Source organism: Crocodylus siamensis, chromosome 4, assembly GCF_052110815.1.
Source record: "Crocodylus siamensis isolate JL-2025a chromosome 4, ASM5211081v1, whole genome shotgun sequence".
Taxonomy (NCBI): domain Eukaryota; kingdom Metazoa; phylum Chordata; order Crocodylia; family Crocodylidae; genus Crocodylus; species Crocodylus siamensis.
The window spans coordinates 62,902,898-62,920,759 of NC_143398.1; the positions used below are offsets into that span (position 1 = coordinate 62,902,898).

The 17,862-nt window shown below is 41.9% G+C and overlaps 1 protein-coding gene across 4 annotated transcripts in view; it reads left to right on the forward strand.

Moving 5' to 3' along the window:
- Positions 1 to 17,862, forward strand: part of USP15 (ubiquitin specific peptidase 15) — a 101,329-nt gene that overhangs the window by 38,442 nt on the left and 45,025 nt on the right. For all 4 annotated transcript variants that reach the window (XM_090042421.1, XM_090042422.1, XM_090042423.1 and 1 more), the window contains 2 exons: positions 3,078 to 3,223; positions 5,071 to 5,132. In XM_090042421.1, the coding sequence (XP_089898547.1) occupies positions 3,078 to 3,223; positions 5,071 to 5,132 (208 nt within the window). The remainder of the gene's footprint in view (positions 1 to 3,077; positions 3,224 to 5,070; positions 5,133 to 17,862) is intronic.

Genomic DNA, 17,862 nt, shown 5'->3' on the forward strand with positions numbered 1-17,862 from the left:
GGCTCTCCTCTGCACCCTCTCAAGTTTCTCCACATCCTTTTTGAATTGTGGAGCCCAAAACTGGATGCAGTACCCTAGCTGTGGCCTCACCAAGGCTGAGTACAGCGTGAAAACGATGTCCTGGGATCTGCTTGAGAAGCATCTATGGATGCAAGCCAACATTTTGCTCACTTTACTAGCCGCAGCATCACGCTGAAGGCTCATGTTCATCTTGTGGTCAACCATGACCCCCCAAGTCCCTTTCATCTGTAGTGCTAACCAGTGTAGCACTACCAAGCCTATAAGCATGGTTTAGGTTTTTCCTCCCAAGGTGGAGAACCATGTGTTTTTCAGTGTTGAACACCATCAGGTTCTCGTCTGCCCATTTCATGAGTCTGTCCAGATCTGCCTGGATCACCCTCCTGTCCTCAGGTGTGGATGCTTTACCCCAGAGTTTGGTGTCGTCGGCGAACTTGGCCAGTCCACTTCTGACACCAATGTCCACATCATTGACACGTAGTTTTCTTTTGGGGCATCTTGGCACCAACTCTTATCCTTATCAGCATCCATTTGGACGGTACTTGACTGCACAGTAGTTAGAAAAGTAGTCTGGATTTTATACCCACTCTATAAACCTATATCTACTGTATCTCTCTAATGTCCAGTATTGCACTGTATTTAATTAACTAACATACACAAGGTCTTTAAGGAATCTAGGTATGTCTATCCCCTAAGTTTGGGAGCCTCTTTGTCTTTTGAATGTTGTTTTGCTCTTAGTGAGCGAAGGATTCAATTTTTGGTTTAATTACTTTATCATTTTATGAAGGACAGTTGGAACTTACAAAATATCTCTAGTATATACCAGAGACAGAAAAGTGGATGAAAGTTGCCAAGTCTACTTCAGGAGAGATGTTTGGGAACTCCCTTCATTTTTTGAACCTCGTAGTACTGTCAACAAGCATTAGTGCTATAATGCTCGTCATGCCAGCCATTGCACGGAGTTTATTAATTACTGAAAATGCTTTTGGTGAAATTGTCTATCAACTTTGTTTTCTGGATGTTTACCCTCTCACTTTGCACCCATAATTGCAAAGAATTAAGACTTAAGAACTCTGCTCTTAAAATAAATTAACATGCTGTAGATCCATTTAATTATCAAATTACTTTTTAAAAAATCAGCCTGAACTTAGCACCCAATTTAGTTTGGATTTTTTTAAACATGTCATTGCTATTTTTTATGAACTTTCCTATTCAAAGACTAACCATTCAGTGTATGGAGTAATTAATGAAGCACACTTACTGTATTTTCTCACATAACACAAATAGGCCACACAGTATGATAACAGGATGCTTAATGAGACTAATCAGTGTTTATAAATATAAACAATGAATAGTTGTTATAGTTAGGCCATCCATACTGTAGATATATAATCGAACGTAGATGTCACTTTTACATTGAAAGCATAAGTTACAAAAATGTACAATGTAAGGGTGGTTTCAATGAAATGTTTGAACAGCTGAGTATTGAAATGTAAGCTAGGCGTACTGCAACATAGGAAATAGAGCATAATATATTAAAGAAAAACTGTTCTCTTTATTGTCTAAATGTGATTATCAAATATTGTCAATCTACAATTGACATTTCTAAGCATATCATATAAACATTTTATAGACATATCTTATAAACATAGACATACCTTATAAACATTTTATTCAGTTTTGACTTTTATAGTTTTTTCTTTAAATTAAACTATATATAAGCTGACTTGTAAATATTTAATCATTTACAACTTAGCCTTAACTATATATATTTGAAATTATTTAGTACAATATGGATGGTTAATATATTGGTTGGTTCTTTGGACTGTATGTTTTACAGGCTACATGACTTTATAAATATCCAGTTAGCCTTCATCTTTTACTTTTTTCCTATCTTCTGATTTAGTGTTATTGAAAGAAGGAACAATGAGCTAGGGAAAGAGGTACAAAGAACTAAACAAGAGGAAAAGTTTTTAAAATGTATATTAAAGAGCAGAGACGAAGCAAACAGGAACAATATCTGAGGCAAATGATTTTTTGTTACGGTACTTCCTGTGATGGCTAAACTTATATTTTCTGTGCCCTGATTTTTTTATCTAATTTTTCTTTGTTCTAATGATAAGCTCTTAGCGGTTAGAACATAGTACTGTTGGGAAACCTTATAATCATGTCACTTCGTAGATTTCATAGACATTAGGGCTGAAAGGGACCTCAGAAGATCGAGTTCAGCCCCCCGCCTGAAGGGCAGGATCACTTAAGCACACACATACGTATAAATTTAACTGGTGTTGCTATGTTCCTAACTTTATTTTAGAGGAAAAAAGCCAGTCAGCAAAGGGTTCAGAAATTATGATTGTATTTAAAAGTATGTATAGCAGTTTATATTTATAATTTATATTTTCTTAACCTCAGAAATGTCACTATTTTAGGTACCAGAATGAATATTGGATTAATAAATGATTATTTAATAAAAATGTATTAAGCGTAGGTGCATTATTGGATCACATTTGTATGTATATTTTGTGGGGAAAGGGGGGTATGATAGGACAATATAGCAAATTTATTAAAATGTATCGGCCAGTAGAATTTAAAAGGATTGATTTGATTCAGGTTGAGGTGAATAACTCAGTCCTCCCTGCCTCTGACTTTGCAGCCACTCTTCCTGTTGTCTTTCTATGCTGACTGTACTGTCTTCTGAAGAAGTTATACTTAACATTTATACTTAAATGTGCTGAGTAGATGGTTGTGTGGATGCCACTGTCTCCGTTGTTTTTAGCTCATTTCAGGTTCCTCCGTGGTACTGTACTAAAAGTCTGGGAAGGCTGTAGTGGCTCCATTTGGCAGGATCCTGGGATGGAACAGACTGAGCATGGGAAAGGCATTAGAGGGGCAGTAGGCTTAACTTATGGCACACCTGCCAAAAAGGTTGGCCCAAACTGACACAATCTATACAGCTAGTATCACTGTATCATTAGTATTTCGAGAATGATTTAAATGGTATTGATATGGGACTTTTGTCATGGAATATTTAATTTTTATGCTGTCTCCTTTCAATCCAGATACAATTGAAAAAGAAATAAGAAAAATCTTCAATATTCCAAGTGAAAAAGAGACCAGATTGTGGAACAAATACATGAGCAATACATTTGAACCATTGAATAAACCAGATAGTACCATACAGGATGCTGGCTTATACCAGGGCCAGGTATTATGCAATATATTTTGTTTACTTAAAATTAGTCTTTAAAAATGACTTGAATTGCTTACATTTTCCTATACCTAGTAGATCCTTTTATATTTAAATATAGTTTACTTTGTCTTTCCGTTTCTTCAAGTTGGGTCTAGACTTAGGCTATCCTGGAAGTCAGTGAAGGAGTTTACAGTACCAATGTGGGAACTAGCAGTGTAGACAGCCTAAGAGACTCAGAGTATGTACAGACGTTACATTTAGATCAGTCTAACTAGGGTTAGTCTTAAGTGCTGAACAAGTTTGGGAGGCTGGGGCAAAAAATGGCCACCAGATCTAATGTAGTTCACTCACATATGGATCTTACACTTAGATTGATCTAACTGGGCTGAGCAGTACAACCCAGTACAGATGCTTGGGCTGGTTAGAGTGAGCAAAAAATGGCTAGCACAATCTACCTCTAGTTCACCTAGGTCATCTTCCCCACACCTTCCAGACCCACTAACCCCCTCTAACTCATTCTAACTTCCTTAGATCAAGATCTCAGCCCTACCTCCAGCACGGGTGAATGTATGTATCATACATGACACAGGACCATTCCGCTTAAAGTAATCCATGTGATTACAGACTGAGTCTCATGAATATGTGCACGCATTCACAGTGCAGCTCTGAGGCTGGGAAAGCCAAGCTGCTCGCCTCAGCCCTGGGGCAGTGCTTTTCCTTCTGCCTTGCCAATGCTACCTTTTAGCCCTCCAAGCCCTTTATTCTCTGACAGACACCCCCCCCCCCCCCCACCTGAACTCACCAACCCTCCCCCACCCCCTGCACACCTGCTAACCCACTCCTGTCTTGCCAAACTCCCCTGAACCTCACTAGTCCCCATGGACCTGTTAGCACCTGATTGACCCCACCAACCCCTGCAGAACCCACTACCCTTCCCAACCTCTTCCACCCTACCCCACCTTACTTGGGTCAGGCTTCTGGCACCAGTGAATGTCTGTACAGCTGGCATCTGATGTACAGTCATGCAGCTTAAGCCTCATGATGGTAGATAGCATCTTGGGACTGTTTGTACATAGCCTTAATCAGTGTCAGACAAACACATATCAGAAGAAACCAATCCAATCCTGAAATTCTTGAGTCCCAGAATGCTGCCCTAACCTAATTCATAATAGTAGAATGTAGCTTTTTGTCTTTTTACTGTATTTACTTGATTCTAAGACATGTTGTTTTTTTTCTAGTTTAATATGTGGTGGGGGACTCCATCTTAGAATCGCTGGTGGGAAGGAGTGGGGGCCATGTGGCTGCTGCAGCTCTGGCTCCAGCCCCTACCTAGAGTCACGGCCATAGCGACAGGAGAAGGGGGAAGCAGAGGCTGTGGGGCAGGGGCAGGAGGAGGAGGAAGCAGAGGCTGGGTGAATGGGCCCGAGTCTGCAAGCTGGAGAGCAGAGGTGGCAGGAGGTAGGCACAAGTAGGGGGCAAGTTGCTTGACCTCCCCATGCCATCTGCTTGCCCCTCTGTAGTAGCAGGGGGGAGGGGAGAGTGTGAATTCAAGGCAGCCCTACAATAATTAGATTAATACATGGAAAATTATAAATTCTTGCATTTTCCTCGTATAGGATCTAATTAATAGGGGGTGGAGGGTTCTTATTCACGTTAGTCTTAAATTTGAGTAAGCACTTCAGATTTCTGCTCTGAACTGTTTGGATAGAGTAGGATATCTGAAAAACTAAAATAACCATACTTCTCTGCCCCTATAAGTCACCCGTCCATAAGCCCATTAAAAGTGGTTGCTGTTTTGAGTCATCTGAGCAAATGGTATTCTGCTGATGTTTTTTGTTACAGTATTTTTCTCTTTTTGATAGATACTGGTGATAGAACAAAAAAATGAAGATGGAACATGGCCAAGAGGTCCTTCTACTCCTAAGTAAGTAATCAAAATTAATTAATCCTTGTTTAATACTGTACTTTAACCCAAGATTATTTTATGAAGTCTCTTGATTTAAAATAGGAGTTTTGAAAGTGGTAAATGGATTTTTAAAAATCTATTTCCTATTATGTTAAATCTGTTAATATAATGAATATATGGTTGTGCACACTTACTGTGTTCTACATCTTGTAGAATTTGGTATGAAACTGATATTCTTGTACAGGCAACCCCCACTTAACGCTGTTTCACTTAACACTATTTCACTATAGTGTTACCCAATTCCACTTAGCGTTCAGTGAGTTTCATTATAATGCTCACAGACGGGTGCTAAGAATGATTTTGGTGGCTTTAAAAAGTGAAAAGGTGAAAGTTGGTTTTGCTTAACACTCAGTTTGGCTTAATGCTCAGTTTCTCGGGAACCTATTAAGAGTGCTAAGTGGGGGGTGCCCGTACATCTTATCTACTGCACTTTTTTGTTTTCTTTAGACTATTCATTTTTAATTGAGAATTTTTTTAGAGAACTGCTATTAAACTTGAATTATTTTAATATGCATTCAAGTTTTAAAACATGGTATCATTCTAATTTAAAGAATTCTACAAGGTGAATTAATAAAAATGTGGGTTTATCACAGTTTCTTGCTTTATTTTTTAATTGATAGAAATTCTCTTGTTCACAAAACACTTTGTAACGTGGAGGAAAAAATATACTAAAATACTTTGCATAGCCGGATATTGCATGGGAGAGTGTACAGACATTGGTTTGATAGGATTTAGGGTTTTTTTTATCCCCATCGCTTTCTAAATGATGAGTTAGCTATTGACTGGAAAATTATAACATATACATTTTGCAAGATAGACCCAGAAGAGTATGATTAATTTACAACTGTTGGAAACTTGATTTTTAGTGTTATTTGTGTATGCCAGTTATTTTGAGTCATACTGACTTAATTATATTGTTTCTAATATTTGGACTTTAGAAATACTGATATTGTCAACTGAGGCTTAAAGATGTGTATGGCTACACAAGTTCCAATCCATGATAAGATACTGCAGTATTGGAACTGTGGTTTCATTTTAAGTTCATTTACCTGAAATAAAGTCTTAGTAATTTATATTGACCATGCATGCAAAAACCCCCACTTTTTTAATTATGTAGAGGTGTTTCTTTTAAACATTTATTAACATAAATACATTATAGTGGTTAAAGTTCTGGTGTGGACCAGGTTTGTTTTGTTTTTAACCAAAAATGCTTATTCATCAGAAATTAAATATTTGCAAGAATACATTGGTTTTACTGAAGGTTCTTCTATAAAATAATTGAAGTGTTTTTTCTGATAAGGCAAAGGACTGTTTCATCTATCATACTTTATGTAATAAAACTTGAACATAGTCCCTTTACCGTTAAAATGGAAATCAACAACAATTTTCAGTGGAACAAAATCTTGAGTTTCCAGTAGATTCTATTTATACAACACCTCCCCCCGCAATTGTTTGAGCAGCTCCTGTCCTTTTTGTTCAGTACATCACCACAGTTTAAAACCATTTTATTCATTTTAAAAAGAAAAGTAATCTAAAGGGACTGTGTGCACTTTCAGATCTATCTACCCTTTTTTGAGGGGGGCTCCCATTCAATCTTTTGCCTTTTCCTCTGGTGTGTAAGTGTTTTGGGTTAGAATTAGTAACACCATTTCCTTGCAAATAGGGAATCTTTTTTTTAACATTTCTCTAAGTGTTTTTCAGGAAAGGTGCTCATTTGAGTTTCTTTGTTCATTTAGTCTTAATTCACATACATAACTGCCTATCGGTCTTGCACACAGCATTTCTTATAAGTGCTTCTTTTTTAGTAGTATCACTAATTTATCTTTTTAATTTGGAGACTGAGATTCTTCCCAGTTTTGGCCTCTTGTTCAGCCATACTGTTCCAGAAGCAACTAACCTCTTGTTAAGATGCCTCAATTAAGTCTTCCTTGCTAAATTTAACAACTGTATATCAGCAGTTCTTTGAAAATAAAGTTACTTTTTAATGGTAGACAGAGCTAACCATTTGTACCATGGTAATGAACATAAGATGAAGGATTAGATTCTTTCTCTGGCAGGTACGTGGCAGGGAAGCTACAGAGTGAAATTGAGATATTTTCATTGGTTTAGTTCCACATCGCTGCTTTAAACAGTGAAATTTGGATAGAGTGCATGAACTTTCCCACTAAAGAGAAGCTCTGAAGTTCTAATACAGGGAAGACATGAGCAGTTTTAATTTTTGTTATCTACACTACTCAAAGTGTGAAGGTATGTTGTCCTCCAGTGGTAGCTGGACTGGATACAGATGTTGAGCCTACCCCTAGATTATACCTCTCAGAAGGGAGTTGGAAAAGGAAGACCAATTGCTACAACCTTGTAGCCATTTGTTAGCGATGCGGTAGAAGAATCTGTCCCCCACTGTAGACCTCTCCAGTAGTGGCCAAGTTGCCATCTCATAATAGTCGGGAGGCAATGGGGAAAATATTTTCGAATTAAGAACGAGGCTGACAAACATAGTCCTAGAGTCAATGGACTAGAAGGGACTGTAGGATCAAGTCCAGTCCCCTGCCATAGGCAGGAGGTTAATGAGCTCAATGAGGTGCTTATTCAGCTTCCTCTTGAACACCTCCAAGGATGGCGACTGCACCATCTTTGCCAGAAGTGTGTTCCAGGTTCTAGTTACCCTTACGGAGAAGAAGTTCTTCCTTATGCCAGCCTAAATCTTCCCTCTATTAGTTTGTGGCCATTGGTCCATGTCCTCCCAAAGGATGCCTTCCTAAAGAATTGCTCCCCCAGATCTTGGTGTTCCTTCCTCCCCCTCCCCCCCCCCCAGTGTACTTGTAGGTGGCTATCAAGTCACCTCATAGCCTCCCCTTACCCAGACTGGAACAAGCCTAGTTCCCGGAGTCTCTCCTCCTGGGGTCTATCCTCCAGGCCTGTAATCATGTGGGTGGCCCTTCTCTGCATCCTCTCGAGTTGATCCGCATCCTTCTTGAAGTGTGTAGCCCAAAACTGGGCACAGGACTCCAGTTGTGGCCACGCTAACTCTGAGTAGAGAGGTAGAAGCATCTCCCTGGATCTCTTGGCAACACATCAGCTAATGCATGCCAAAGTTCTGTTTGCCTTGCTGGCAGCTTCCTTGCACTGTTGGCTCATATTCATCTTCTGGTTGATTGTGTCCCTGAGGTCCTGCTCAGATGCCATGCTAGCCAGTGGACTACCACCTATCCTATAGTTGTGATGAAGTTTCTTCCTACCTAGATGAAGGACCCGGCACTTTTCCCTGTTGAACCTCATCTGATTCCGTTCAGCTCTTAGAACCAGTCTGTCAAGGTCATCCTAGATCTTTACCCTATCCTCTAGTTTGCCTGCATTTCCAGACAGCTTGGTATCGTCTGCAAACTTAATCATAGAGCATTCCACCCCTTCATCCAAATCATTAATAAATACGTTAAAAAGCACGGGGTCCAAGCAGCGATCCCTGTGGGACACCAGTGGAGACAGGCCTCTGGGATGAGGCTGTCCCATCAGTTGCAACTCTCTAGGACCAGTCTCTAAGCCAGTTATCCACCCACCTCGCTATAGGCTGGTCCAGGCCAGTACTCTCCAGTTTAATTGAGAGAATTCCATGGGAGACAGAATCAAAGGCCTTACTGAAATCTAAGTAAAACATGAAAGAGGGAGATCCTGAATAGGCTCCAGAGGCATCAGCCTTGTGCAGAATGCATCAGGAAGGGCTGTAGATGAATAAATACATTGTCTAGGTGTTTTCCCTGAGCCATATTAGAGGAGACTGATGGTCATGTCTCTTTATTGACTCTCGCTAGTAGGTGCATGGTGATTTAAATTTAGGTTAAGCTCTGTGTACCATATGTGGCTTTGGTAAAACCAATTTGTACTGGGTAAACCTGATATAAGCAAGAAAGTGGCGAACAAGTGTAAAACATTTTTGCTCCATTTCCTTTGTTGCTGTGTTATTTATACAGAAAACAAATTAAAAATTGAATAATATATGCAGAAAGAGGTTCTTGGCCATGGCATGGAGGCTTTAATCGTTTTTCAGGCAATTCATTGGAAGGCATTTAGAAGCTGTCATGAGAGCTACAATGTGTCTTGTTCTTGATCAAACTTTTTTTGATAAATAAATGTTTAACGTAGAATTGTATGATCAACAGTAGTCTGCTGGGAATCCAGTAAAAAGGGTAAACTTCTATGCTCCTACTCAAGTTGACATTTTTCTTGTCTATTTGATAGCTCTCAAAAGCCGTTAAGTAATAGAAACACTGTAGGAAGAGGAACTGGAGCACTGAGAGTGGCAAGGATAAAATGAGAGAAACTAAAAATCGCAACAATAAAAAAAATAGACAAAATCACCAGCAACAGGTCCTGTATTTCATGTCTGTGTTTAAATATAAAAATGAAAGTGACACAGTGAAGAAAATTTGAGGAAAAAAAGTCTAATCTCTATAAAAGTAACTTTAATCTGGGGTTAATAGCTTTATGCATTTGAGCACCTTGGTTGTGTTTCCTTAATTTGCTGTTTGGATTTATTTTATATTTAACTTCTATAGATATTCCAGATTTATACTCTTGGTTTTGAGGTAATTTTATTTATTTATTTATTTATTTATTAGATTTATATGCCACCCTTCCCAAGAAGGCTCAGGGCAGCTTACAATGAAAGACTAAACAACCCACAAGAAACAACAACAGGCTCCCCAAACAAGACCCTAATGGAATACTTTCCCTTAAGTGGATTAATGGTGGTTCCAACATGAAGAAGTTTTGCCAACTTTTAATATAGAAATTAAATGCTATTGGATGTAGGTGTCTTTCAGAATTCATGATTCATGAGAGAGGTTCTGATGCATTAAAATGTATTCAACATACAATATGCTGCATACTAAATGCATGCAAAACAAAATGTATAGCACTGCTCAGCAGATGTGATATTTTTCAAATGAAAAATAACCATTGTGTCATCAAGCTTTCATTTATGCATTAATTTATCAGTACCTTAGTTAACTGTCCTTGAGTTCTTCCCCATTTTTTTTCTGTCATATTTGCAGTTTAGCAAAATACTTGCATGCAAATTCAGATGGTGAAACCATAACTTCTGACTCTGCCTCAGGTTAGCCCAATATTTTTTTTTCTCTGTTCTATACGAACCTGTTATTCTTATACTTTTTTTCCTGTAAATATATTGCATAAACGCACATCATGAGGTGGGTTGCAGAAATTTAAGTTTTCTTGAATTTCTCCAGTTTTCCTGGAATTCTTTGACTTCAAGAGACATTTATTTCACTTCTTTTTAAGCTTTCTGTAATGCAGTTTTTGTTAAGGTTTTGAACTTTAAGAACCATTGTCAACTTTTGTTTCCTGTCTGGTTCATACAGTTGCTCACTATAGAGTGGCCTACTTCCTTTCTTTTTTTGTGTCCTTGTGATAAGGCATTTAGCAGAATTTACAGATGCATTTAAATGTGACGGCACTGCCATAAGTACTTCTGCTATGGTCTTGACTGAGCTGTCAACTGTGTGCCTTAGTGCTTCCACCACCAGAGCCCCGCATTCCAAAGTGATCCAAGTCAAAAGCACTAAACTGTGACATCACTAAATATGTTGTAATTAACAAAAATTGAAAAACATAAAATATGTAATGTTTTAATGAGGTTTTGCCAAATACCTTTTAAAATTCAGTGTGGAAATAACTATTTAAAACAACTTTTAATGTAGTTTCAGTAATGGAGCATTTCTTGCTTTTTGTCTTCAGTTTAAAGGAAACTCAAAAAACAAGTGGGGGGAGGCAATAAAGAATTTGACTCAAAGTTACAGACCTTTTAAAAACAAGCAACAAGTCATCTGTTCGTGTATCAGTGCCAGAAAATTAAAGCAATTGTTCAATGCATTTTGGTAATTTCGTTAGAAAAGGATTAATTGCATTAAGGATTTATAACAATTGCAGCTATTAGAAATAGTAGTTGAAATATGAATGCTCATATCCATTATTGCTGTTGTTATTTATATCAGGGGTTGTTGACCGGGGCTCCGTGTCCGGTTGCTGGGGGTACACCACTGATCCAAAAAGGTTGAAAACCCCTGATTTATGTAATTTCTTTCTTTGCTGGAGGGTGCTATGATTTCTTTTCCTGAATTTCTTATGCATACTTATACATATTTACCTGAACATAAGCAAAGATCAGCTTTACGGCCTTCATATCTTGAGACCAATTTGGTACACTTGAAATGTAACTGATACAGGTGCATAGATTGAAGGACCATCATTCTATGAAAGTTTGATTTCAGTGGAGCTCTGATGCTAGGAACTCCTGTCAGTTATTCCCCTAAAGGCCTCGTATCTGTTTGCAGAAGAGTCTCCCATTGCATTAACTCTTCTTGTGGCTTACCACCTGGCAAAATGGATAAAATAATGGCTATAGTGGCCTAATCCTAGTGTAGATATTCAGTCGCTAACCTCAGCTATTGTTTATTTCCTTTCTTCCATGAAGAACAGATCTGGATCAAATATGAATCTGTCAGGCAGCTCGTCTGTCAACAAAGTATCAGTTGTTTGTGTCCCCTAAGGAAGTGGATGTTCAGTGTGTGTGTGTGTGTGTGTGTATGTTTTAAAAAGAAGGATGTTAATTACAAATATATGCGTGTACCTGTAAGCTCATTCTGAAGGATAAGTGGGGGGGGGATGTAGGGTAAAACCAAAATAGAGGAATAAAACAAGAATTTACCCAGAACTTGGTAACAGATTCTAATAGAAATTGAGGTAGGCTTCAGTTCAGTCAAGTTCCTGATTCACCACAGTAGCTGCATCTGCCAACAATGATATGCCAAAAATGAGTTTTCACCTGGTTTGAGAACTTAGACAAATGTTAGAAACCCCCCTGCACCCTTGTTACATTGTTCTTGCAGTTTTGCTGTTTATACCCATCACAAGTGTTTTCCCACAAAATGTATAGGAAGTCACTAAACATGGATGCTCCCTATTCTTTTATTACTGACTTGCTGGGGTACATTTGTAGGACATCTCGAGTACCTGAGACAGTGGAAAATTCTGTGGGTTGTCAGTTCCAATAATAAGAAAATTAGGCTGGCTATGCCTTTTCTTGGTCCTGTGTTCTGCAGTTACTTTTTGCCCTGTGCTGGTTTGAATTAGTCACATTCCATGCCTTTTCATGTTCACACTGAGACCCCCCAATACTTGAACTCTTATCCAACTGCATTTCAAATGGAATTAAAGCTTTTGTCTTACTTAATCAAATGAGTTACTGGTGAGATGTATTCATGCTTACTTTATTAACCTTTTCTGATTGCTAAATATTGTAGGTGAAAAGATGCCAAACCTCTGTACTGCTTAGTAGTGGGGGGACACTGCATATCAAACCAGCTATATCTTCTTGGTTGTTTCTGTAGTCAGCCCTAAAGGAAAAGTGTTCAAGTCTTGTCTGACGGTTATGTAGGTGGACCAGTGTAGCTCTTTACATGATGAGAAATGACACGGTTTCTCACAGAGTATTTAAAAAAAATCGGCCATAGCAAATGGTTTGTGAATTAGGATTAGACCATCAGTAATAAAGTGGTTGTTTGCATTAACAAGAGGCACCTACCTACTATTTCTGGTATTTGTTAGAAAGACTTTTTTTCCATTGAGCATTATTTCTGTTCTTTCTGATTTGAGCCTGAGCTAAGAACTTACGTTCAGTGTCCTGAAGTGCCCCAGACAGTGGCCCTTGCAGGTACCTTGTTGAACTTACTTGATGAGAAATGGATATGTATGGTTTATGTTATCTTAGTCTTTTATCTCCAGTTGCAGCTTTTAATAAAACTTTGATCTTGTCTCAGGCAAGAGGTTTGGATTAGATCAGTGGTTCTCAACATTTTTCCTACAGTGACCCATTTGCAAAGATCCATGGCCGGTCCCAACCCACATACACCTGGCCCTGCCACTGCCTAGTCCCCTGTCCCCTGGGCCATGCTGGTGTCCCTCAGTCCTCACCACCTGCCCCACTTGGGCTTGAGCCTGGTGACTGCAGTGTCTTCAGCTCATGCAGGTGGCAGCAGAGTGAGTCCGGCACCAGCACAGGCTGGAGGGAGGCGGAGGAGAGGCCTGTGGCACCCTACTGCTGCGCCCCACCAGGTAGCCTGGTTATGGACCCTTCCACCTCCCAGACAGCATCTCCCAGCTGTGCCACGCCCAGGAGAATGAGCACTGGCCCCAGTGTTGCCAGCCCAGCTATGCAGCTCTCCCCCATCCCCTTACCCTGCTGGAAGGGGCAGGTGCCTTTGTGCTGCCCGTCTGCCCTGCTGCAGCTTGTGACCCTTTGAAATATTCTTGCAACCATGGTTTGAGAACCTTTGGACAAGGGGCTGAACTCGATGATCTCCCGAGGTCCCTTCCAGCCCTAATGTCTATGAAATCTATGAAAAATGCTGGACTAGATGACTTTGGGAGGTCCCTTCCAGGCGTACTTCTCTATGATTCTATTAATTTAGGATTTGAATGAAAACAATGGCAAAATATATATCACCCCAGTGGTTGAGATTATCCCAGAGTCACACTGTTGGAGACCAGGGCTCAAACTAGGACTACATTTGTGTGTTCTTAAATTCTGTTGGCAGGCTTTGCCAGTTAAATTGCTGTTCGTTTTTTTTTTTGTTTTTTTTTTTGTTAATTGCCTCCCCCCTCCTCCCCCCCCCCCCCCCCCCCAAAAAAAAAGTCTGAGAGGCTGTTACAGTTCACTGTTTTAGGGGTGAACTGAATACTGCCAGTCCTATATGCCATCTGAGACCCTGTGCAGGTTTGGGTAGGAACCATGAGGGTGGAGGAGGTTCCTGGGGACCTACTGTGGGGTCCAGAGCCCTGGGAAGTGGGCTGAGTGCCTGGGCCTGTTGAAAGGCCAGATGAGGCTGGAGAGTGGCCGTGTGCGTAGGAGCCTAGGGAGAGGTCCGGAGGGTGAGAGGCTGCATGCATGTGGACCTAGAGAGGCCAAACCAGCCGAGAGGAAGAGGAACTGTGTGTACAAAGGCCTAGCCCTAGAGAGGAGTCTGGCCAGTCCAAAGGAAGACCAGCTATGCATACAAGGGCCCAATGAGAGGTTAGGCCAGCCCAAAGGAGGAGGGGCCATGTGTACTAGGGCCTCGTGAGGGGCCAAGCCAGTCCTGGGAGAGGGGCTGAGAGGAGCAGGCCTATTGAGTGGCCAGGTGAGCCCTGAATAAGGGCCTGAGCAGCAGAGAGACCTGGTAGGGAGGCCTGGGTGTATCCTGTGAGTGGAGCAGAGTAGTAGGGCCCATTGAGGGGTCAAGGGGGCCTAGAGAAGAAAGGGGTTACGTAGCACAATTGAGGTGGGGCTTCGAGCATGCAGAGAGAGCAAGTGAGTGATTCATGGTGGGGGACCAGGAGGGCAGACCCATAGAGATGTGAGGGTCTGATAGCTGGCAGACTGACCCTTGACTGGCCTGTGCTGGGCCCAGGATGGGCTGAAGGGAAAGAGGTGGCCATAGCTGCAGACAGCCTGGGGTCTTGACTGGTCTGGAGGCAGAGCCAGAGCTTCAGAGAGGCATAACGGTTCATGAGGGGCCACAGCCGAGAGGGAGGGGTCCAGGAGCATCCAGCTTGGATGATGATGGCTGGCGCTAAGCTAAAAGGAGGGATCTAGGGCTAGGAGTCCAACTGTGAACTAGGGGCCAAAGAGAGAGAGAGCAAGAGTAGAGAGGGAGTCTGGGCCAGAGGGCCTAGTAGGTAGCAGCTTTGGGGAGGTGCAGAACATCAAGGGGTAGCCCAGAGAGATTAATGGAAGATCAGGTAGGCCTTAAAGATCAGTCCTGGGTAAGACCTAAAACTGCACCCTACTGGAGGTGGCTGGTGTGGTGGGGCTACTGGTGTGGGGGCATGAAATGCCATACCTGCTCCGCTCCATGGAAAGGTGAGGATGGGGTACCAAAAAGCCTCAGCCCACATTGCCTTGTGGGTGGCCCTCTGAAGGGGGAAGGTTAAGGGAGCATACACCGACAGAAAAGCAGTGGGCAAGGAAGACTGTGTGGACCACCAGGGGTCCAGAGGCTGGAGCAGAGGGAGAGGCCCAGTGAGGGGCCAGGGGTCTGAGCTAGAGGGCAGCCCAGGGAGGGGCCAGAGAGCAAAGTGTGGCCCAGTGAGGGGGCCTCAGCTAGACATGAAGACTAGGATGCCATTTGTGAGGCATGGTGTTGGGGAGGTATGGAGCTGTACGATTGGCCCATAGGCCACGATCATAAGGAGAGTGGTTGGTACAGTAAGATCAGGGCAGCCTCCTGCAGTCTACATATTTCTGTTAACGGCATGGTGGGTGAGTACAGGTGTTACCAGATTTGCCCACTACTTTGGGGTGTGCTCATTTATTAGGGCTAGGGTCTTGGTAATTCTATTAATGTGCTGCTTGTGGTGCTGGTGTTTCTGTACAGAGCTGTATCTCTCCCCCTGCAAGCCCTCACCCCCAATGAAGCTATCTTGCAGGACTCGGTTCAGTGGGGCTGGAGTCCAAATCAGTCGCACACAAACACAGGTTAACGTGACATGCCTGACCCGGCCAGGTTGATCAGCATGGGCAGGCTGACACCCTCATATGCCAAGAATCAGTTCATCAGAGCAACAGCAACTACAGTCAGACACAAGCACACAGTTGAACAGAATACCTCTGAATCTGGCCAGGTGTCCAGATGACACCCTCATGGGCCAGCATTCAGTTCATTAGGGCACGTCTGAGCCAAACTGGGTCAATCAGCCTGTACAAGCTGATCCCCTTATGTGTTTCAAACTCAGCCCATCTCAATCTTTTAGCCTCTTGATGAGCAAACCCCAGAGTATTTCTGGGCTTCACAGGGATCTTTAGCTTAGGTAAAAGAAGCGTTGCTGCAGAGCAAGTGGGGAAGGAGAAGTAAAGAAGAAAAGATATACCTAGTTACCACCAGTTCGACTATAAAAGTTATTTATTGCTAAGTAGATGAAATATATAATGACACTAGTAGTAATAGACATGCAAAGGAAAAACAAACACAGTTACAGTATTACCCTGGTTTCACTAAGTATTTGGGGAAACTTAGCTCAAGCTTAACTAATACAGTTCAGGTTCAGAACTCTGTGCTAAGAGAGAGAGCTGGGATCTCACCAGTCCAAGGCACTGGGGTTGCAAAGCTGACAGGTTAAAGTTCTCAGCACAATCCTTGAAGGGAGATGATCTGTCTCCTTCAGTCTCTCCAGAAGAAAGCAGGTGGTGTCAGCACACACACTGCTGCTGCTTCTACAGATTTTTATACCCTCAGCTCAGCGTCTTTCAAGCATTCTCAGTAGTGTAAATCAAATTATCTTTTCTATTGACAAGGGGTTATCTGATTGGAACATCTCAGGAACCTGATTGATACTCAGGAAACACATACCTAGGAGCCAGCTTGACATTCCTATGGATAGCAGATATACTTGATGGGATATCTCCTGGTGTCTTCAGAAACAATAGATTGCAGCATCAGGGTTTTGGATTTTTACTTGCTGTGAACAAGCCTCAGCTTAGCATGACTTTTCCAGATCTTACTATAGTCTTTTAACAGACTTAAGGTACTTACTGGAGTGTTCATAACCTGTTGTGGAGAGGACTTCCACCAATCGTCTCGGGAAAAGTATGACAACACTTGTGGACAGGGCTCCAACGGGCTGGACGCTGTGATGAACCCTGTACCATTGTTCAAATGTTATCCCTACCCCCTCTGACTCAGTCTGTTGCCTCAGCATTCCCTAACCCGGCAACCGAGTTTTAGTCAATTAAGTTTTTAAATAGGCCTCCCATGTACGGCCGGAGATACCTGTTAAACTTACTTCTGCTTAGAGGTGTGTGTGTTGGCGGGGGGAAGTCCTTGGTAAATCCAGGTTAGAACTGGTCTGATAAATGCTGAGCTGGGTGTGAAGGTTGATTAGCATTTGGAACACAGATTCCCCATCATGCAGTGCTCCCCTGCTTCGCTGATCCCAGAATTCACTGCAATCTCTGCTTCAGGTTTTCTGTTCTCCATCTCTCATGTAAATGAATGGTCATCTGGTCCCATCTCAGATGCAAATGAGACCTAGTGTTGTTTCACTTTTGTCACCCTTATCTGGAGGGTTTTAGGTGCGTCTCTCATTGCATCTTAATCAGTTTCTGTTTAGGTAGAGGAGGGGGGAATTCTTTGTGAGTCAGACAGTCTGCATCCTGTGTCAGGGTTCCCCAAGACCATGGAGCTGACAGGTAACAGGGCAGACTGCCCCTAAGACTGGGTATTCCAAATTTTTTGCGTGTGTGCCCTGTTACACTTAGCTTTCAGCTTCCTACCTTTCTACTGGTGGTGAAACCAGGTGTCAGGCAAGAAAGCAAAGGACCAGATCCAGTTATGCACATAAGAGCGGTCTTACTCCAGTCTTGCAATCTTACTTTTTGCTTGGTTCCTGACATAGTTTCATAGTTGGTAGGGTCAGAAGGGACCTGAGCCAGTCATCAAGTCGGACCCCCTGCCATGGGCAGGAAAGAATGCTGGGGTTAAACAACCCCGGCTAGGTGATTATCTGGCCTCCTTTTGAAGACCTCCAGGGTAGGAACAAGCACCACTTCCCTTGGAAGTTGGTTCCAGATTCTAGCCACCCTGACTGTGAAGTAGTGTTTCCTGGTGTCTAGCCTGAACCTACTTTCAGTCAACTTATG